General features: G+C 34.8%; 1 protein-coding gene across 1 annotated transcript; it reads left to right on the top strand.

Annotated features, from left to right (window-relative positions):
- Window positions 1-7,306: 7,306 nt before the first annotated feature.
- Window positions 7,307-24,302, top strand: artn (artemin). Its single transcript, XM_026256510.1, has 4 exons — window positions 7,307-7,704; window positions 17,232-17,302; window positions 17,906-18,083; window positions 21,255-24,302. Exons 1-4 carry the CDS (start codon window positions 7,674-7,676, stop codon window positions 21,677-21,679), a joined length of 705 nt encoding a protein of 234 aa, XP_026112295.1. The 5' UTR covers window positions 7,307-7,673; the 3' UTR covers window positions 21,680-24,302.
- The last annotated feature ends 126 nt before the right edge of the window (window positions 24,303-24,428 follow it).

The following is a 24,428-nucleotide window of genomic DNA, read 5'->3' as shown; positions in this document are numbered from 1 at the left end:
GTTTAACAGTTGTGCTGCTTCATATTTTTGTAGAAACGTTTTGATTTCTTTCCTTATCATTATTTGGAATATAAATGTTTTATTACAATTATAATATTAACATATCATTTATTATAATGTTTTAAATGTGTTTACGGTCTGTTTTTAATCAATTTAAAGCATCCTTACTGATTTTTTTTTTTTTTTTTTTCTGATCAAAAAAAAAAAAAACTTCTGAAATTGTGGTGTATATGAGATACAGGATTTCATTTTGCAATTGAGCTGCATTACGGTCACTTTCATGAGTGTTTTCTTGCCAGTTAAGAATCAGGAAAATGTGCAAATATAATGCTGGGTTAAAACATTTCTATAACATCTTCATGTCCTGCTTCCAAATAGTGTTGCTTCCTTGAGATTCTTTCAGGCTTGTAGCATTTTCTCTGACACAGTGACCAGAAGACTAGATGCTTCATGTCTGAATGTACACTGTGGGGGAAATCCTGTTTAATTTACAGTGAAGAACTGGCCGAAATCCACTGTAAAAACAGCACTTTTTTAATGTTTGTTTACGTTATTAAGGAACATTATAAAGTGTTTCCAGATGTCTTTTAATTGGCTTGTTAACAGTGAAATGTGGAATGCAGGCATTTACAGATGACTAGCGTGGCTTGCCTTCAACCTGCTGCGCTTCATGTGCTTGATTTAGAAAGGAGTGTGGGATCACAGACAGTTGAGCTATGGACACAACTGGCAGGTGTCTCCTATTTAAAGACAATCCTTGACCTGTTTGTACGCCGTGGGACGAGTGTGCAGCGAGGTTTGGGAGCTGGAGAAGTGAATGGAGAGCTGGAACAGGTGTGTCTGTCCATGTAGGTGGGCCTTCGTGACACGGCTGTGATGGAGAGGTCAGGGTTTGGTTACAGTCGGACTGAAGGCCGTGTTTCTGAGCTCCGCCTGTGAAGAATCACTCCGCTTTGGCTTTATTCTTCCAGACAGGTCATCCACTCACACCCTTTCTTTAGACGTCCAGCAGAAAACACAGCTAGGGCTGCTTCCGACCATTTTTAATGCAGTCGCTCTCCGTGAGAGTTCAAGCAGTAAAAAGAGTCAGACTATTTCAAACTGGGCTCTGCAGAAAATTTAAGCGAGGGGGAAAAAAGCATTTAATTTGACTAATTGACTAACATTTAATGCAAACTTCTTTTTTTTTTTACATTTAACACATTTTATATTATCGGTTAATTTAGCTTTCTAGAGACTGGCTTTAATGCATGAGATTACTTGTGATTACTCCATGTAGATTTGAATGACTTGAGACACTTTGCGATTGTAAAAACATCCATATTTAATGTGATTTTGTGCACATGTTTGACCTGGAGGAGAACTCTCTTCATACATCCAATAGAAATCACAAAACAAATCCCATCTGATTAAAAGATAAATGCAAGAAATGAAGTGTGTGTTAGTGAAGAGAAAAGATCCAGCAGCATATATGATGATTAAATGTGATCATTTGAAAGGTTTTGTTTCAGTCTTTCAACTTCCAAATTAAAGGTTTTATTAAAAAAGCTTGAGCCCTTGTTCTAGAGTATTTCTTTCATTAAAAGTCAAACTCCTTCCTTTAATCTTGTTTCTGAGGCTCACATCCCGAAGCAGACTCCTTGTGATCAGTAATGCTCTCATCTTAATGCTCTCTCTGAATGTTCTCTGTAAAGCTACAGCATGTACTTGTACCTCGAGAGAAGGACGGGTCTGATGTGGAAGATAAAGGTTTTGAGTTTGAGGCCCTTCTGGGGTGTGTGTGTGTGTGTGTGAACCTCAGAGTCAAGCATCCTCTCTATGTGCTGCTGCATTCTCTGGCTGGAAGCACTAAATATAAACTTGAGCGCTGTTTGCTACAGTATATCGTTTAGTTTATAGTTTGTCTTAAAGAGGTCAGTGTGTGCTGTTTTCCAACTGCTGCTGCTCTACTGTAATCTCAACTTCACATTTTATCAACTGTTTTTGATTTGCAATTTAATTAACATTATAAGTGGTGTTTTCTGCTCATATTTTTGTCACTACTGTTCAAAAATGTTTGTCTTATGGATTTTTTAATGTTTGTGAAAGAAGTCTCTTTTGCACAGCAAGGCTATACATCAAACATACAGTAATATTGTGAAATAGTATTATAACTTAAGGTAAATGCTGTCTATTGTTTTGTATTTTAAACATAATTTATTTCTGTGATGCTTAGCTGTATTTTCAGCATCATTCCTCCAGTCTTCAGTGTCACATGATCTTCAGAAATCATTATAATATATTGATTTGCTGCTCAAGAAACAGTTCTGATTAAAATTATTATTATAAACGTATATCTTAATAGCAGCAAACTTTTTGAATGACCGTGTATTTTTTTTACCAAATCGTGGTTTATTATAGTTATTATGGCCACGTTTCTAATTTTCAAGTAGTTTAACTTAATTTGGTAAAATAAAATATAAATGTAAACTTTGACTACAATAAAATGAAAACACAAAATAAATGTAAAAATTCAACAATTGTATAATAGTATTTCTGTGTCAATGAATAACAATGGAATAAACCCATAACTCCATGTTAATAAACTCAACAAATAAATGAATAAAAATCCTTCTGCTCGAGGACTTCCTCACAAAAGAGTCTCAGTGGCCTCGGGGCAAAGGTCAAGCTCTGAGGTCGAATGCCAGCCCCAGTCCTCTGGTGATGTAATCTTGCTTCTTGATTTCTTCTGACAGTATGCACCTTATTTTGCAACCCTGAAGAAAGCAGTTTTCTGTGAATGTGTGAGACTCCCCAAACATTAGCTGCTTCAGAGAACTAGAAGAGGAACAAAGTGCAGTAATAGTCCAATTATTTGTGTTACAAAGCAATGTGTCAATTATGATAATATGACAATACATTAAAATAATATGATCAAAAATATCAGGTTGCAATATTTAGATATTTATTTTATACAGCTAAGAAGTGAATGACAATTTATGCAAAATATGTTGTAAATAGGGAATATTTTTGAAACTGAAAATATATTTATATTTATATTCAACTTTGAAGAAAACTAATTTCCAATTTTAAAGTGGATTAAATGGCTTAATATATATAAATTTTGGAACATTTGCTGCCTCAAGGTTATATATATATACATATATAAGTATATGTATGTGTATATATATATGTGTGTGTGTGTGTATATATATATATATATATATATATATATGTGTGTGTGTGTGTGTGTGTGTGTTACTTGAAATAAAATATACTTTGACTGAAATAAAAGATTCAAACATTTCTCATATTAATTGAAAATAAACTTGATGTAAAATAAGACTAAAATAATTGAAATAAAAATTAATAAAATATAAAAGCATAAAAAATGTATAAAATTTGTCAAAGAATGCAATTAAAATTAATAAAATGTTAACTAAAATGAATACTGAAAATGTAAAAAATAAAAGCGGATTCAAAATAGTAATAAAAATGGCAAGTATATCAATAATACTAAAATTAGACTATGTTCACATGAGTTATATTTTCTTCAAATGCAATTGTATTTTCTTGGTTTGGAATACATGGATGGCTTTTTTGATGCTTTTAGAAAATACATTTATATGTTTTCAAAGACATACAAAAACTGTCTGAAAATATATTGGTAGACAATATGTCTATGTTTTTGTTGTTGTTTATATATTGAAAAAATATTTTAGAAATATTCTATGTTTTGGTTATGGGCCATGTCTGATGTTAAACTGATGTGTATAGACCTGGTGTGCCCACATCAAGTGCTGCGTCTGGGCTCGAGGCATCGTGTGTGTGTGTGTGTGTGTGTGTGTGTGTGTGTGTGTGTGTGTGTGTGCTTTAGATTGATGACGCTGCTCAACACATGCCTTTCACACTGGCTCAGACGCAGCATATCTCATATCTTATTTATTTCCCTAGCCATTTATTAATGTAAATTATTCTTTCTTTGCCCTGATTAAATATCAGGTAACAAGACTAAAAAGGGTGTAAAATTCTGGCTCCTAATGTTGGCACACTTTGTCAAAATATACCAAATCTAAGGACTTTCTTGTGGAAAAACAGCATGCTTTTTCAGTGAATTAGCTTGATGTTATCCAGACTGGACTTTTTTTAGGAGAACTTTGTGAAAACTGTCTGAACGCGGCTCGGCTCCGGCTCTGGCTCTGTGATCGCACCACGGGGCCCGAGTTTCCCTCACACTCGGAGATCTTACAAGCGAAGCGATTTGTTTTCGCAGCTGAAGAGCGTATGCTTGAATATATATCACTTTGACAGAAGCCGAGCGGAGTGAACGAGTATTGAAATCAAATCATGTTGGTCATTAGTGTGTTTTCACGAGCTGCTTCATTGTCAGAGACAGCGCTCGGGAACATACAGTGCAGTGTGAAACCAACCAGCAGCTGCTTTACATTCAGAGCCCCTCGATTTACTGCACCGTGCTCTTCATTACTGAATTAACAAAGGAGAAATGTCTCTGAATCAATATCAGTATCAAACCAGCTTGCTTTTGTGTAAATGAATAATAGCACACATCTGTCCCTGAAAAACATTTCTCAAAGAGAAGTTTCTCAGCTGAAATGAATAAAAACAGTACAGTTTAACATGTAGATTGGGATATACTGGGATATATTTTCTACACCTGTCAGAACTTCAGGAGAACTGCCTTCATTTACCCCTAAAAAATAATTAAAAAAAGATTATAAGTGAAGTTAGTGAAGAGAAAAGAATCCTGAAATATGGTTTGATATTTTTCTAATTCAGCTGACATTCAGACATCTTTATATTTGACTTATGAAAAATATGTTTAATTGTAGACATTTCAAGGTTGACCAATGCAAAAAAAAAAAAAAAAAAAATAATAATAATCTATATATATATATATATATATATATATATATATATATATATATATATATATATATATATATATATATATATATATATATATAATTTTTTTATTTATTTATTTTATTATTTATTATTATTATTATATTTTATTACATTTTTTTTTTTTTTTGGTGACTAGTAAACCACCATATGAAGTCCATATGAAGTCAAAATATCTTATTTTGTTTTGTTTTATCTTAATTTTTATTTAAAATTCTTATTAAGGATATTTTTGTCTGTGTTAATAGAGTCCAAAAATAATATCTATATATATTATAATATTATATTATATATATTATATATTATTATTATTATTATTTTTTTTTTTTTTTTTTTTTTGCAGAACATCACAATAAAGTGCAAAATATTAGAAAATATATTTTAATTATTCTGTATACTATACCATTTAATATATACAATTTATACATTATACACAATATAATATTACAATAAACCAACACATTTAGAAAGTAAATATGAGTAAATGTGATAAATTAAATTGCTGAATGACAATTTACACAATAGTCACAGTGAAAAAATACGTATTGCACATGCTTTGTAACAATACCAAAAGTTGTGCAGTGTGTGTGGGGTGTGAAGGAAGATGTGCTCTTTCTTGTTTGCTTCAAGCTGAGGGTGTGTGTGTGTGTGTGTGTGTGTGTGTGTTTGAGTGAAAAACAAGAATCCCTACTGAGTGTCGTACTGCTCAGGACACAGTGTGTGCATCTTAAGAGCGTGTCTGTGTGTCTGTCTTGTGTCTAAAGGCTCCCGACCGTCTCCTCTTAGTTTGAAACTGTAGCTGATATTTGGACTTCTGGTAAAAAAAGTTTCGGGATACAGCTAACATGACTCATTGTAATGATTTTCATCAGCTTCCTAGCAAGCACACAGGGTCACCTGGCCGTCATGATGGTGATTTTTGCATGGGCAGACATCGATCATCTTATTCTAATTATTCATAAAATAATGTTTGTTAAAATAATGCATTGCCAGTTACAGGAGTTTATGCATCAGATTTGAACATGCAACCTTTGGTTTAGTCCTCATCTTTAACCAATAAGCCACAGCACCTCATTTCCACCCTGACAGAGGTTTTCCATCAGGACCAGCGAGACATCAGGTCAAGCTTCATCCGAGGAAGGTATTTTAATCCTCTTTCACTGTTTCAGATGGCATGGGCACACACACACACAAACACACACACACACACACACGCACACAGAGCAGAAGTGCTTGAGCTGCAGCCAATCTTGATAAACTCAGCCGTTCAGAAATCATTGTGGGAAAGTGTGTTGTTTGTTTACCTGTCAGTTATTCTTTTAGTTGGAAATCTGGTGTTGATTTCAAGCACACTGATTTCTATTAGAGCCGTGAAGCGACACAATCACAGATAAAAGTGCAGTTTCTGACTGATTTAGAAAGCTGTGCTATTTTCTCTTTATATCAGAATGTCTCATTAGTGTTTGTTTAATATTGCACTGATTTTAATTTTCTCTTTCATTTTCTGTAGTCCTTAAATAGAGTGCTGCTTTTTGGCTGCATAACTTTGCTGTGACAATGTGCCAAGTCTAAATATACTTTTATTGAAAAGGAATGGATGTGAAACCTGAGAGCTTTATCTTAATCCTTATACGCCTAACTAATTACTTAATAATTTTAATTACTATCATACATATATATATATATATATATATATATATATATATATATATTATAATCTAAAATATATTTACATATTTTCTACATATATATTTTTGGCCTTTTAATAAATTGGCCTTAAAAAAGTATATTTTAAAAAGCGGATAACTTGAGTAGCCTACTTTTGAATAAAAATCAGCAAGGATTTTAAATTGCACTAAAAATATTAAAATCTTCTTTGTCAAGCATTTTGAGACTGGGCTATTGCACACATTTGGTGCACATTTGACTAGTGATTTAGCCTAATTATTAAAATGTGGCACAAAATGACTTAAGCTTTCAGTAATAACAATATCTAGAGATCAGGATTTAATACAAATCTAAACTGTGAGTTGCCTGTTTTTGACTTTATCTACTATTTAAGTAACTCGAGCAGCTGCAAAGCAACATTAAAACACTCAAATGCACAGCAAATGCAAGACACTGGGTTCCCCAGCCGCTCACATTCCCTTCTGCAAACTCTCTCCGCATATTACCAAGTGAATAGAATAGAATAGAACAGAACAGAATAGAATAGAGCTCAATGACTCCAGTGACTCGCCCAGGTGAGCGCGTTACCTGATCTTCTTGCGCTCCATCCCCGCTGCTGGCGACGCGACGCTCTAGGACCCATTCTAATCTGCGACGCGCGTGACGTAGGCACCCAATCGACCAATCAGAAGGCTCTTATTATAATCAGCGGAACGCTTGCGTCCTGGATTATCAAGGGAGCGCTGGAGTTTGTCGCGTCGCGTCGCTCGCTTGTAGCGTATCATGTGAAAGGGGCTGGAATTTGACACCTCTGGGGTTCAAACTCTCATGTGTTTATGGGACTTGATTTTGGCACGGACTCCTGTATTTAGAGCAGAGAGCGTGTCCCGAGGAAGAACCGCGCGCGAGCTGTCCTGGACCTCACGCGTCTGGGGCAGTCAACACAAGACTCTGGACACGAGTTTATGTGAAAGACGTGGATGTTCACAATTATGCATCATCACTACAGGGAGAGGTCGAGAGGAAACATTCTAAGGAATACAGTTTTATTATCTGTGGATTATTTTCACTTGTCCGTTTCTTAATTTATTTCACTCAAGTCCATGACAGGAGAGGTCGATCAGGACCGAAAAGGTAGGATTGTATATTTCTTTTCTTTTCTTTAATTTGAATCATGATGCAAGCATTGGTCTGTAGTTTGCATCTTTTACATTCTTTTTACATTTTGATCATTTTTACATTCTTTTTTTTTTTAGCATAGCTTAAGTAATTAATTTAATTATTAATTATTTTGTATAGATTATTTATTTATATTGGCAGAACCGTTCTTATTGTATTGCTAAATAGAAAAAAATGCATCTAATTTTCTCACGTTAGATTTATTTTCGAAAAAAAAAAGTTATGTTAACTTGTATAGAGCTAATAATATGTAATATAACGTTGTTGCTGCCCTTAAAAGAATCATAAATAATTTGTTTGTCACAGAATATTAGATCCAATTAACATTTTTGAATTTGACTTGATTAAATACAATGTGTAACCTATGTATTAAATATTGTTGTCTTTTTAAAATAGCACGAGTTCTTGGTCTTCGATTCTTTTCGTTCCTCTAAATTCCTTTAAAATGTCCTTTGCTTTATAAAACCGTATAAATATGCATCAGTTATTGTTGGATCTGTTGAAGGGTGGTTGATCCCCAAAAATGAAAGGAAAATAAAAGCTGCTCAGCTGCTTGGCTTTCCTCAATCTCGTACAAACAGGTTGAGAATGTACCTCAAAATACTTAATTAAGTGTATCCCTCTGCTTATTTGACAAGCCTTTCTTTCCCAGCTGACGGAGCTGATGATTGATGATGGGACTGACAGTAAGTGTGCTCCTGAAAGAGCTGTTTTCCTGTCTGGAAGGGATGAAATCTGGATACAGTTAGAAGAGAATCCCAGGACTGTTTTCTCCACTCTGGGGTCTTATTATAGCCATTTGTGGCTCTTTAAGTCTTGTTATCTCGCTAAGAAGTCTCATATGCTATGTATGCAATAAATTCTCAGTTCTATGAATATGATCTCAGTTCTGGTTCCGGTGCATTGTTTTTCTCCCCATCTGTTCTCTGCTGGAACAAATGCACACCACACTGTCTCCTCTTGTAAATGTCTTTTTAAAAGATTTGGATTGGAAAGTGCGAGATTCTTACACAGAAACAGTCCCATGTGTAGCATCCTACCTATATCCCACCCATCTGGCTGAGTTGGTTGGCATGTTTGTTGAGCAGGTAATATTGGATTTCAGTATCAGATTGCAAATACTTCCCAATAGACTGCAGGCTACTCCCTGGTATACTGTAATCATTGGATCATAATTATTAATTTATTTGTCTGTTGGCATGGTTTTCTGTGACTAAGGCAGCAGGGTAGACTGTGGTATTTCTCTCGGGTTATTTGTTATGTCGTGTTGAAAGATTAAAAGCAATGCTGAGTCATTAGTGTGCTCTTTTTTTTTATTTACAGTATTTGTAATTTTTTTAAGCAGGTCACATGATGAGCTTTATGGTGATGCTGCTAAATAGAGTTTGATGGAGTTTTGTGGATCCCGTGTATTATCATATGTGGGTCTCTTTAGTTCTGACCTGCCATGAATTCATGATGAATTGTCTTTAATGTGCTGTGTTTTCCTGTTGCTGTGATAGATTGGGTGCGCTGGCACTTAACGCTCGAGTGTCTGAATCACACCTCCTTTAAGAGACACTAATGCAAGCGTCCAGCCCTTTTCAGTTGTACTGTCTGCTGAAAGAGGTGATACCGTTTAATCACATCCAAACGGTCCATTTTTGGACAGTTTCCACCTAGTCACTGTTTACTTTAATGCTGGATCTTATAGTTCTCACTTTTGCAGGGACCAGATTTGACCTTTTTCTTTTTTGCCATTTTTTTTTCTTTAAAATCTGAAATTAGTACATGATTTTATTTATATATATATATATATATATTGTATTATTTATTTGAATAAAGTTTTAAATAAAAAACATCAAATGTTACTAAATAAAATATAAATACTTACAATAGTTAGTGTTTTAAAATTAATTGTTGTTTTAAATGTTATTAATAAATAATATTATAAAGTAAATAATAAGAGTTTTATTAGACACATTTGACCTTGACAACAAGAGACAGAGAGTGTTTTCTATGGAAACATGTTTCTGCTACAGATTCAAAATAGAAAATAAAAAAAAAATAGGGTCTTTGCAACATTTTATCTCAGTTCTCACAAATTCTGAGAAAAAGGTCTGACCGCAAAATATAAATTTAGAATGACAAGATATAAAATTAAGGTATAAAATCAATCTAATTGTAAGTTAAAGTTGCAGTTACCTCTTTTTTGGTGGAAAAAAAAGAAGAAAAAAAAAACAGAAAGTTGAAGATGTAAACTCAATTCTGAGAAAAAATCTAAGATTACAAGATGTAGACTGGATTGTGAGAAAGAAAGTAAGAACTGTTAGTTTATCTCTCGCTATTGGAGAAAACAGTCTGAACTGTGTGATATGAACACATCATTGTGGGTAAAAGTCCTAATTGCAATAAAAAGTTCCAATTCCAATTAAAGGTAAAAATTTAATTTATTTTGCAATCCTAACTCTGCTCAAATATATGATTAGTTGCATTTTATCTTAGTCTATTTATCCATTATTTTTCATCCATCTTTGACCCGGTGGATCAGAACTTTCCTCGTAAACTGCTGGTCTTTAAATTGCTCAGGTGTATTTTTGACATCCATTTAATTTTGATGAAGTGATTGCATAGCAAGTGTAGGTTTCGTGACTGTGTGCATGGAGACGGGGCAGTACATGAGTGTCAGGAGATCACACGGGACACAGGAGCGCTGTGGTGTTAGTAAGAATTATGGGCCGCAGTCACCGCATGGCAGTCCACGGCTGGATAATTTATTACAGCCTCCACTAATGAACATCCTAGTTGTGCAATAATGAGAAACACCTTATCCAGGGTCAGAGCGGGGCAGAAGGACACTAGAGTAGAGCCCAGAGAGAGGGTCTGAGTCTTACGTAGTGAAAAACTAGTTTTGTGCAACAAGGTGTTTGATGTAATGTCTGGTGCACAGTGTACAGATTATTTTGGACAAGAACCACCCACTTAGACAGAAAGAAACCAGCTGACTGAGAGGACGTTTGTTTAGGGGCAACTTTATTTGCAATATAGAATATCACATTATCATTACGGAGAAATTATTTCAAGTAATTGCACAGCAGAAAAGTACATTTTCCCTTGCCTGTTCAGGGATTATTTCATTCTCAAAACCTTGAAAACATAACTGAGTTTCCAGGAGGACTTATAAACGAAACCTGTGTGCTCTTATTCCCAGAAGCCAGCTAAAGTGAAGTTAGAGCTCTCCAGATCAAGAAGTGCTTTCCGGTTTTGTGTATGATTTTCAACAGATGGCCAGTCAACAGAGTCTAGTTAAATGCTAACTGCTTAGAAAATAATTATAGACCAATGATAACAGACCGATAATAACTTCACTTTTACTTTTTTTGTCATTTAATGTCACATTTTATTTTAAGCATCCTCATGACTTTTTTCTTTTTCAAATGTTGCGTCACAATAAAGAAATATATTTTTGAATTTGTAAAAAAATAAAAAAAATGTTTTACAAGAGAATTAATGCTATTTCAGTTTGTTTTACTTAAATATGTTTGATTCAGTGTGTTACTTGACATTAATTTGTAATTGTTTGAGAAATTCTTTAATAATTTAGAAAATTGAGTGAACAATGTTTCTAAACCAGATAATTTTTTCAGTGATGAATTGATTATCAATATTAATGTACAATAGATTTGCTTCCTCAGTCACTAATCTCTCTCTCTCTCTCTCTCTCTCTCTCTCTCTCTCTCTCTCTCTCTCTCTTTTTTTTATTTATTTATTTATTTTTTATTTATTCTATTTTTTTTGCTTGTAAAAATACAAAGACTTATTTTTTTATTATTTTGGTCAACGATAACCACAAATGTATTTCCCCCTGAGAATCACTTCTTAATGATCACATTTTCTGTAGAGTTTCAGACAGGTCTCGTCAATGTCTCAAACAAATGACACCAAAGAGCTGCTTGCACATTATTTTTTAAATGCTATACCTATACTCTGTATGTCGACTGTATGTGTCTATTGGTGTATTTCTCCTAATCTTTAAAAGAGCAACATTTTCTGGCAGTAAAAGCTTCCTCTGGTAAGGATTTGAAGCAGAATGCCTCTGTGTACAGTGTCTGAGCTGGTGCTTGTATTCAGGATAGTTAGGAGTGGAAATGCATGGAGGTCACTCAGCAAACTCAGCCGTGTGGAATGTTCTGTAATGTCATCAGAGTACACAAATACAAACACTTTTCAGAATTCATCTCTTTCTCTTTTTCTCCTTCTGTCACTTCAGTTGAGTCTTCATTATTCCCAATAACACACGTTACCCACCCAGATTTCTCCTTTGACTCCCATTTGTCCATCTGACAGCTCGGACCCCACAGCGAACGCACACACACTGCTGAAAAGTGTACGCGATCCGTTTCACACACACACGCTGGATTTTATTATTTGCGAGATGTTTTTGATTCATCATGTCAGAGAGCAGGTTCATTTGTCTTAATGGAGCTGACAGATGTGTGTATCTGTGTACACCACAGAGAAACAAGGAGATGAGAGATAGATGATTGTGTGAGAGTGTGTGTGTTCGCAGCCGGACATCTGGTTCTCCGCTGTCACGCTCACACAGAAGTTTCTCAGTAGAGAATCCAAACAGACGCCTCTTCATTTACAGAAACAGAATCATGTTTAAATTCTGTCAAACTTGTCCTTCCAGAGCAGCTCATCTCTCTTCGTTCACAGACGGGCTTGGATAAAATGTATACATCTCTGATCATCTCTCTGTCTGTCTTCTTCACAAGAGTAGACAGTTTGACTGGGGCTTGCCTGTTAAAATCTCCCTGTCTCTTTGCAGTGCACAGGGCATTCTGGGCAGTTTCTAGGTGGGTACTTACTGGAACAAGTGAAAAGATTTCATCCCCAGGTCTCTGTGATATTCTGGTCTCAAAATGCCTTGGGTCTTTCCTTTAATGTACGGCTGTGGGGCTTAGTTTGTCCGTTTTAATGTTTGAAGGTGTAAAATTTATTATATATAAAAAAAGAACACTCCCTTAAGTTGCACACTTTTAAGTGTCAGAATAATAAAGTACAGTACCAACATTAATAAGATGCATCACGCATACATTTTCATAGACATGCATTAGCTTTCACAAGATAATGGACGGAAAGATATTTACCGTATTTTTATTTTTAATAGTGCTGTCAAATGATTAATCGTGACTAATCGCATACAGCATACAAAAAGTTTGGTTTGCATAACATATGTGTGTGTGTTTATGTATATATAAATACACATACAGTATATATATTGAAAATATTTACATATGGATATTATAAATAAATATATTTAATATATAAAAATAACATTTTTCTGAAATACATGTATATAAATGCATGTGTATTAATATATACATAATAAATATACACAGTACACACACACACACACACACACACATATATATATATAATGTGTATATATATATATATATATATATATATATATATATATATATATATATATATATATATATATATATAAATAATATAAACTATTTTGGATATGATTAATCACGATTAATTGTTTGAAAGAGCAAATCTTTTATTTTTTCTAATGTTTAAGGCTTCATTTATTTGTTCAAAAATACAGAAAATTACTAACTATTTTTACAATTCAAAATAAGTGTTTTTGGTTTGAATAGATGTTAAAATATAATTAATTCCTGAGATGTAAAGCTGAATTTTCAGCATCATTTCTCCAGCTTTCAGCATCACATGATCTTCAGAAATTATTCTGTTTTGCTGCTTCATATTTTTGTATAAACTGTGAAGGGTTTTATTTTTCAGGATTCTTTGAGGAATAGAAAGTTTAAAATAACTGCATTTATTTTCGATACAGATATCTTTTGTAACATTTTAAATGTCTTTACTGACACTTTTGATCAATTTGATGCATCTTTGTTTTAATTTCTTAAAAAAATACCGAACCAAACTTTTGAATGATAGTGTGTTTGTTCAAGGTTTACTTTTGGTTGTACATGTTGCAAAGTCATTTGCTCCTGTACTTTGTCTTTCAGTGGCTGATTTATAGGCATCTTCATTGGCTGAATGTGATTGGCTCGTGCAGCTCAGTGTTACGCTTTGAAACCAGACACATCATATCAGTTTCACAGTCTGTCTTCTTTAAGCACGTTCTCTTTGATGTATGTCAGGAGGATGTTGACTTAGGTTTCTCATCCATTGATTTTAATGGCATATTTGTTTTTTTAGTTTTTTTAATTTTCCTGTGTTATCAACATCTTGCCACATCAAAACCTTCGCTGCCTTTAAGCATGTTTTGGCAACATTTCACAGTGATGATGAATGATTCGATTTCTTAATTTGAAGTTGAAAGAAGTTGCTCAACGGTGAATCATCTTAAAACTATTTGCATATTGTGATTGGGTTTAAGCCTGTGTTTTTGTGATTTACTGCTTGTCACAAATGTTTATTGAGGATATACATACATGCATGCATACATCTGTGTAAATTAATATATATATGGAAATTAAATTGAATTATTACAATAATTTCAATTTTAGTGATTTAAATTCCTGAGATAGATATTATTTTATAATTAAAATAAATGTTTTTTTTAAAATTCAATTAATACATGAAAATCTGCTTGTATAAATCAGCATTAAAATGTTAATTTAAATAAATATATATGGAGATTGTAGTATATATGACCGTGTAAACCTATACAGTGGCCCAGAAACTATTTAGGACTAAGAATAACACACTTAAAAATGTCTGAATGTCAAAGCATTTGCTGATTAAACACCAGATCAGGTGTCTGTTTCAAATACAGCAGGACTAACATCACTTTTCTTCATTATTTCTGTTCAGTGTGTTTGAATCGGTTGGTGTTTGGGTGATTTTGAATCAATATATGAAGTCAGTTCTCCTGGAGTTCTCACAGGTGTCCGAACAGAGCAAACACAGATGTAGAGAATCACATTAACTATCAACACGATCCACCAATGCATCAGTCATCTTGATATATAGAAGTCTTGGTTTTCCAATCCAAGATGTAGACATTGGTGCAACCGCTCAAGTGAGTTTGGTGCAGGGCTCTCTGTTTGTTATTATTTTTGCAGTTTTATTTAGTGACGTTAGCGTGCAGACACGTCGGTTTTAACGGTTGCATATGCTTGTAGTTTATAATTGAATAGTGGTATCAGTCACAGAGTGTTTTAAATCTTCTGCTAACCTTTATGTGACACAGTGAAGCTGCCAAACTGTGCAGATTGTGTCAGTGCACACAACAGCTTGCAGCCTTCGGCAATGGTGGGTTATTCATAGCAACGGTGTGCTTTAAATTTGATATTTAAGGCTGCAGGTGAAATCATCTCTCTAGGACAGCTCTGAATTGCATTGATACTTTCATCACATCCTGTTGCTTAATCGTTATGCATCGTTTACGTGCAGCACGAGAGAATGTTTCACTGTCTGCAAGTTTATACATGTGGTCAAGGAAACCCTCAAAGCCATATAATGTCAATTTAGGTGGAATGCTTTATTAGAACAGACTTCGAGTCCCATTTTCTGTTCTGAGTGATTTCCACGGCATTGCTAAGTGTACTCTGGCTAGTTGCTAGCTGTGTTGGGGGTAACGCATTACAAAGAAATTGGATTATTTTTTTCAAGTAACTAGAAAAGTAACAAATTACCTTTTAATTTGTTACTTTTTTAAATAAGTAATGCCAGTTACTTTTTTCCCCAATGATTTACTGGCAGTTCACCTGTAAAGAAATCGGGAATAAGTGGAGAAGCATTTGATGTTACTGACATTCTAGAATTCCTCAAAATTAATAAAAACAGTAAAATGCAAATATTACACATATTACACAAACTGTGATAATTACATGTAAAATATCCTTTATGTAGTTAATCCCAGTGTCTTTGCTGTTGACCTTAGATGATCCAATTCAACAATATTAATAAGCGAAAGATGAACAGAACTCTCTCTTCTCTTGCGTCCTATTCTTCATGTGTTCAGGATTGGCAGCACAGCTGAATGATTTGTTTGAGCTTTTCTAATTTACATTTCCTTCAGCCTGAGGCTTATTCATTTCACTTTTGGTGTGAAAGGGCTTTTGCATTTGCCAAAAACAGCTTTTTCATTTCGAAACAAGCAAGAAAGCTCAGCCCAGATGTGAAAAAGTGGCGGAAAAGTAATGTAATTCATTAGTTTCCATGGAAAGTAAATAAGTAACGCGATTAGTTACTTTTTAGGGAGTAAAGCAATATTGTAATGCATTAATTTTAAGAGTAACTTTCCCCAAAACTGGTTGTTAAGGTGTTCTGTGTAGTTGCTAGGGCATTGCTAGGTGAAAATTGTCCTGTTGCTTAGTGAATAAAAAGTTTTTGTCTTCAGGAAATTTCAGGGATAAGAAACTGCAAAAAAATAAGTTGCTTTGAAACAGTATTTATTGTGAAAAGCATATTAAAATGATTTTGAATTTATAATAATAATGATTTCTTAAGGGGGTGCTAGAGCATTTGGGGAACATTTCAGAGAAAAGAAACTGTAAAAAAAAAAATAATAATAAGTACAGTAAAGTAAAAAGTTGCCAATATTTATTGCAAAAATCATATTCATAATCATTTTGAATCTCTAATTATAATAATTTTTCAAGTGGATCCTAGGGCATCTGATGAAAAATTTTATGAAAAAAAGTGTAATTTTTATATATATATATATATATATATATATATATATATATATATATATATAAAGAATAATAAAAGATTATAGTTTAATTTAGTAAAAAATGACAATATAAATGCCAATTATTTCATTTTTAAGCATGTTTTCTTTGTAGTACACACTTTTTTTTGTGAAAATGTATATATGAGTCTTAAAATCCTTCATCATAATTAATAATATTTTTTTAAACTTTCCAAATGCCTGGCTTTTAAAAGTAGAAGCACATCTCTCCTCAAAAGGTTACATAATTTGATGAATGACCATATAAAAAATTGGGCAAAATGAGTTTAATATGAGTATATAGTCTTGGAAGAATAAATATGTGTTATATAATTTCCTGAGTTTACTCGCAAGATGCAGGATAAAGGAAAGATGGGACTTGCTGAGTCATGAAATCACAGTCAGATGATGTCTGATTGATGTTTGCACATCTCTTTTCCCATCATGCTTTCAGGAGAGGGAATACAGCAAGACAGAAAATGATTAAATAATTTAAATTTTGTGACAACAAAAACATTGCTCACAATATATTTGAAATTCTCCTATTATTCATCTGTCAGATATGCTGTTATGTTTTCCCCATAAAATTCAAAAAGCACATCTTATCACATTTATTTCGGAGTTGATTTTCATTGATCTTTCCATCAAAGTTATGAGAAATGCATTGCTGAAAATAATGAGGGACTTTTCATTTGTGGGAGACTGCTTCTTTAAGAGCCACTTGTTTGGTGCCATTATATTTGCATGCATATCAAACTATGCATCTTTTCCTTTCTAGATGGCAAAGGGTGGAGAAGTCTGGAGACCTGCATGGCTGCACCTGCCCGATGTCACCTGAGGAACTGGAAGGTGAGCATTCCTCATATCATTTGAGTAATCAGCTAATAAATAAACTCACGCTTTGGTGCTGCCTGACACAACATCACAACCCCTGATTGGTCTCGGCTTGCCTGTACCACATTATCAAATGTGTCAGAAGCGTGTCCGTTTGGACTTGTTTGTGTGTCAGCACGCTTGATTTTCACTCCGGCTCATTGGATCTTTTCAGCCAGACACTCCACAGACATTCATTCATTAGAGTCACCCTGAAATATTTACTCATGAGGATCTACGGCGGTGTTGGGTGTTGCTTAAGTAATTAAAGAGGCTGTAGTGTTGGCTGTGTAGGATCACTGGAGGTCTCCTGCAGTTCAGGTTTGGGGGTGGGAAGCGTATCCATGTGAATGTGCCGATCGGACATCACGGATCGGTTTACTCTGTCAGGGTTTATATGACACAGACGAGTAATGGACAGGCCATGACAGCGCACTAGATTAACCCCTGAGGATTCATGTCATTGTAATTCCTACTAGCGTGTGTTATTGGCTCTGCTGTCTCTTTGCAATCATAACAACAGCTTCAGTTCAGTACATGCTGTATCCGTGATTATGACATCTTTTGGTTTTCTTGCAGGTGATGCTTCTTGTGTTTGTGTGTCTTCTGGGTCTCGTTGATGGACATTTCCTCCAAGAGGAGAAAGAAGAGTCCCGTCCTAGCAAGCTGAGAGCCTCATCAACCTCTGCAGAACATCCAGGACCACAGAAAGATCTAGATGAGAGGCAGAGCAGAGCGCCATGGGCACGACTGCATGGTCAGTACATCTCTGACACTGTGAGGGGAACCGGGGCTAGTTGTCACACGTTCTCCTTCAGCAAATGAGCAATGAGTGTTGAATTCTCAGAGGTTAAAGCTGCTAAAATTATTATTATTGTTGTTATTATTATTAGTAGTAGTTTTATTTTTGCCCTGAAATATATATATATATATATATATATATATATATATATATATATATATATATATATATATATATATATATATATATATATATATATAAAAATTATATGATATATCATATCATATATAAATCATATTTATATATATATATAAATATGTTTTTTTAATGAATCTTTGAATTAATCTTAGATTATTTAAATAGATACACACACACACACACACACATAAATAATTACATAAATACATTTATGCATTTAACTTTTATCCAAAGCAAAAGAGGAACAAAAGCAATTCATCAAAGTGCCTACAATATTAGGTTTATTTGACAATTAGATTAGGAAGCAAGTTTAAGAAGAGGAGAAATTTCAAATACACTTCAGTATAGTTTACAAGCCTCCTCCAGCTTTGACGTTATTGCAAAGCCTGTAATTAAACTTTTCGTCTGTACCAACAGTAAAATTACACTTGGTGATAGACATGAGCAATTTCAAAATGATATGTTGTGTGTGTGTGTGTGTGTGTCATATTGCTAAAGCAGACAGAAGCTCATGGATCTTCACTGAGCTGGTTCAGATGTGAAGGTTTCAGTTACCGTATGTTTCAGTAACTATCAACTTTGTCTCAGATGCTTTTCTTAAAATAACGTTGGAGAAATAGAAGTATTAACAAATGAGTCAGTAGTTGACATACTGTGCAGTAAGTGTGTAGGGCTTTATAATGTGGATAGTGGCTCAGATAATCAGAAATTTGATGAGGAGTATTTATTTATAATGAAACTTTTCATTGCAGACTTAGACCACTAAAACAGAACTTATTGTTTTTCTCTTCTTGGAAAAACAATTGAGATAAAAGAGATTGAATTCTGTGTTTTCTGTCATATGGGAAGCCTTTAGGTCAGATATGAGATTTTCTGCCTAACCTGTCAGGAGGATGCTTTCCACTTTCTGTTACCTCAAGCACTTCAGAAAGCCCTAATTGGTGAATCTTACAAAACCCGTCCAAAATATGCCCAGATCAGATTTCACACTAAAAAGAAAGAAAGAATGGTGAAGAAATGTGAGCTGGATGCTTGTGTGAAATTCATGCTTCAACACTTTTTCTGCATTTTTTTTTTTAGAAAATCTTTGTTGAAATTTAAGACAATGTTCTTCTCATCCTGTGATTCTGTGTTATGTCACAGTGACACATTGCTTCAAGACAAATTCCTTGCAAATGATTCTATTTATGTTCAGTGGAAATGAAATATCTGTGCACATAATAATGTCTAAACACGAGTGGAATGCAAATGTACCTTGAGTATCTCTTGTGAGGACATGCACTACAATACAGACTTAAGATAAAGCCATGTTTTCTCGACGGATCTTCTGACATTTAATGCTGACATGCTCATGTACTTTGTTTTGTGCAGTATGATAAACATGATCAGCATTAGCTGAGCCACAAGCTGACATGTTGGGCAAACAAACAGAGCAGTGTTTTTACAGAGCTACAGTCCCCGAGTGTTTACACTCACTCTTCAGGAAGTCAACCGTGATATCCTGCCACTGAATTAGACCCCGTTCTCAAAAACACCGCCATCAGTGGATGCTGACTGGCCATTCAAATACACAAACAGCTCAAATATACAATATATTAACAGATGTGAAAGATGCTGCAAAGAAAATATATAAAAAATTTGTAGTCTGTAAGATGTTTTTTATGTTTTTGAAATATGTATTTTATGCATTTTAATACAGTAAAGACTGTAATGGGAAATGTTATAAAAATGTAAAATAGCTTTATGTCTTACACTGATATTTTATTACTGTGATGCACAGCTGTATTTCCAGCATCATTCCTCCAGTCTTGTGTCACATGATCTTCAGAAATCATTTGAATATGCTGATTTGCTGCTCAAAAAACATTTCTGATTATTGTCAGTTCATATTTTTGTGGAAACCATGATGCATTTTATTTTTCAGGATTCTTTGCTAAATAAAAATGTCAAAAGAACAGCATTAATTTGAAACGGAAATCTTTTGTAACATGTCTTCACTATAACTTTCGAGCTATTTATTGCATCCTTGCTGACTAAAAGTATTCATTTCTTTCAAAAACACAGTTTAGTTACCACAAACTATGGTAGTATAAAATGTCTTAATAAAAATATTGTGGAATTTGCAATATTTAAATAAATATTTGACTAATGATTGTATGAGCTTCAAAAGAACTGCTTACAGCAACAACGGATGAGAAAGTATTTCAACATTAAAAAACGGCACACGTTTATTGGAGGGTTGTTGTACACCAGTTTTCCAGATCCAGTACATTGTCATGTTTTCCCTGGCTCATGCACAGGATAGAATAATCTCAGCTCGCTCTTCCTTATCAGTTTTATGTTCCACTTCAAATAATCCAGAGCTCCTCCGTGCAGGTTTTGACACAGCAAATTGCTCTGTTGGAAGCTCATTATTGCAATCTTCGCCTGGAGAAAGTTTGAATCATATTCTAAGGTTCTCCTCACCTTTAAACAAAACTCTGTAAACATGATGTGGCATGCTGTGGGATGTTTTCAGCGCTGCATGCTGCAGTTGCATGAGTTCCAGTACAATAATAGTCCAGCGCAGTGGCTGTGAGGAATGTTTTACACCGTAGAGAGATGTGCACGTTACACAATCAGCTGCCGAGGTGTGAACCAGGGCCACTAGTGTTATCACCTTTTAAAATGCCAGTGTTACATTACAGTGCGCGGATGTGACTTGTGCCGGCAGGAATTGAGACTATTTTAATGCATCAGAGCCACTAGCCAGAAGCTGTATTCTCTGGAGAAATTGTGTCTGTTTGACCAAAAAACTAATTATATAATCAATATCATTGATACCCTCACCACCAAAAAAGACATTCTTCAGAATTTCACCTATCGGTCGCCCAGAAGAAATAAAGGCATATGGGTTTGTAAGGAAATAACTAATGATGACAGAATCTTTCTGTTCGGTCACGTTCTGTGGTCACTTCTCTCATCTGCTCGTGTTTTCTGTCTCCTCAGATTCGTCGCTGGACGAGGAAGGCGAGGGTCATCTGATCCGGTGGCAGCGCTCCTCTACAAACAGCTCCAGTTCACGGAGGTCCAGTAGGAACCGTAAGGAGCGGCGCAACCGTAAGCGAGGCCGGAGCAGCCAGGACTGCCGTTTGGAGAGGAAAGAGATGAAGGTGCGTGATCTGGGCCTCGGCTACGACTCGGATGAGATCGTGCTGTTTAAGTACTGTGTGGGGACGTGCATGAGCGCCCGTAAGAACTACGACCTGGCCCTGAAGGTGCTGACGGACAACGGCAGCGTTCCAAGCCGCAAGGTGAGCCTTCACCCCTGCTGCAGACCTACACGCTTCGAGACCATCTCCTTCATGGACGCCCAGACGAGCTGGCAGACCATCAAATGGCTTTCAGCGGCCAACTGCAGCTGTGTGGGATGAGACCAGCTCAGGAGACGCAGCCGGTAAAATCAACCCAAAGCTCCGGTGTAGACAGCGAGGAAATTCCAGTGCAAGGAATCGGATGCAGCGCTCCTGATGATGCACTGCAAACGCAGCGGATCTGCTAGCATCAGCAGAGGAACCACAGGGATACGGGACGTCCTGCAGGGAGAGATTCTGGGAAGCGAGTCGTCAGGTTCCTGCTCCAGACCTGCATGGAAAGACTGTGAAAAGTAACTTGAAGTCCTACATTTCACATTATCTGAAACTGGAGAAGATTTAAGAACGTGGATGCATTGAAGGTTCATTATAACAGAACAGAAGGTGCTTTAATTCACTCATCAGCTAAGCATGTGTGTTTAATATACACACACTTTCCTTAAGCCATGTGCACATTACAAGACTGAAGCGTGTCACTTTTTTATGTTTGTGAGTAGTCTACAACAAATCTTTCCTTTTTTTCGTTTTTTATTTTAGATATGTATATTGCATGCAGCATTTTAGCAGTTTGCAGGCCGGTTCTGAATGCTTATTGGTGGAGTCCTGCATCGGCTCTTTATAATGATGAAATAATACTCGATTACACTGCATGTCTGGACGTATGCCCGGTTATAACACTCTCTTCCATCATCTGATCATCATTAGATGAATTACTGCTGCCATGATCGCCAGAAAATGTACACACACTATTTTTAACTCTTTTCAACTCTTTTCTATTTTAAACAAATTCCGCCTGCTTTCCATAAGCAGTAAAGGCGCTGAATTTTATGAATAATGTTGTACTCTATAAAAGGCCTGTTTTACATAGAAATAAATCATTCTTGGATTGAAAAGAACGTCAATGACCTGATTTACATTATTGCTCAAACGTTTGGAGTCAGTAAGAAATTTATACTTTTATTCAGCAACAATGCATTAAATTGATCAAAGTGAGAGCAAAATATTAATAATGTTACAGATTTTATGCTGGAAATTCATCTTTGATCACAGGACTAAATTAGATTTTAAAATATATTCACATATAAAAAACTACTTTTTAAACTTTCACAATATTACTGTAATTTTACTGTATTTTTGATGAAGATGTATTGCGTGTTGTTCATGAATAATATGCAGGTGAATTGAGCCGTGAGTGTTTAAATGACTCCGGTTGACTCGTGACTGTCTTGTAATGTGCTCTTGGCGTTACACACTTGCACAAACACAACCAGCAGCTAACCAGTTAATCCTGATGCCACATTCAGTAACCTCTGCTATCAAGAAATACCTCTTTAATTTGAACTTCTTTGATCAACATTGTCTTTTGTTTCACTGCTCGAGTGGATATCTGTTTTTCTGTGCATGCTATTAAGGACTGAATCTTTGTCGGGATACGTGACATTTGGTTTGTCAGTTACAAGAAATGGTGCCCTGGTTAAGGTTCGTAGCACACAGCACTGTACCGGTTTACCAAAATGTATTTTAATTGAAACATTGTCACATTTCATGTTTTTGTTCTGTGTTTTTGAGTGTTGACTTATTGTATGCAAGAGGAATGACATACCAAAGTGATAGATAGAGAGATAGATAGTAAATCACCTCAGGTAGGGACACTTCTATAATCGATCGTCACACTCTTCTATTCCATTTCTCACACTTACTGTATTAATCTCATGGTTTACTTTTACTTTTGCTCATATATCACTTGTAATGTTTTCAAAGACTAGTGTCTTTATAACTACCTGTGAACTCATTCTCAGAGGAATGTGTCTGAATCATGCTCCGCTGTAAATTCAACAGAAATAAACAGAAAATGTTACTTAGTTTAAAAAATGAAGCCAATTTTTTGAAAAAAAAAATACATCTGTTTCTCCCAAAACTCACATTCTCAATACTGTAATGTAAAATTATAATGCAAAAATTATATCATATTTATACATTGCAGAAGTATTTACTATAGTACATAAAATGACTGTTACAGTACAAATTGCAAATTGCATTTTTATTTTTTATTATTATTTCTATTTTTAAATGTGACCAGAAAGTGTTTTCATGAGATTCACCCTCAAACTAAACTGTCTTTGAATGTAAGAGGGATTTTACCCACTGTTTTGTGTTGAAAACATCATAGAGTAGACATCAGCTTAACCTTCCAATGTTCTTTTAGATTACTTGCAGTGTTTTAGCCCTGTTTTGTGTTGCATTTCTGTTTTGTTTTTGACTCATAGATCATAGATCTAATAGATTATCTGCTATATTATCCAACCTTTGAAAGATGCCAGAGAGCAAAGCTTTATTCATCATGTCATGTTCTTCTCTGACACATCACTCGCCTTTATATCACATGCAATGATGTTGTTCTGATCTGGTTTGCTTTGGTCAGTTTTGAGTTTTGTTCCTCTGAGAAAGCAGGTTTATTTGGGAGCTGCTCATTATGTTTCACAGCGGCACAGTCAATTCCTTTTTCTTCAGAATGGCATCAATTTACCCTTTGGATGCTATGCATCCCCTGCTTTATTTAAGGGAAATTACTGCTATTGTTTAATGTATTTATTGCATTTTTTCTTTTTGGTATACATGTTATCATAATTATATTTTGTATTATTTATAAAATGTATATACCTGGAATTTATTGTTCAGATTTTTATACAGATGATGCATTTAAAGAGAAATACATTTTATCTTTGTGTGTCATACCACGTGTTTCATTTTGTGTTTTGCTTTGCACCAACATTTACATACCAGAAAAGTCAGTTTCTCGTTCTATAAA

Source organism: Carassius auratus, chromosome 6 (assembly GCF_003368295.1).
Source record: "Carassius auratus strain Wakin chromosome 6, ASM336829v1, whole genome shotgun sequence".
Taxonomy (NCBI): domain Eukaryota; kingdom Metazoa; phylum Chordata; class Actinopteri; order Cypriniformes; family Cyprinidae; genus Carassius; species Carassius auratus.
Note: the sequence above shows the minus strand (reverse complement) of the source record. Positions and strands in the feature narration are given on the sequence as shown.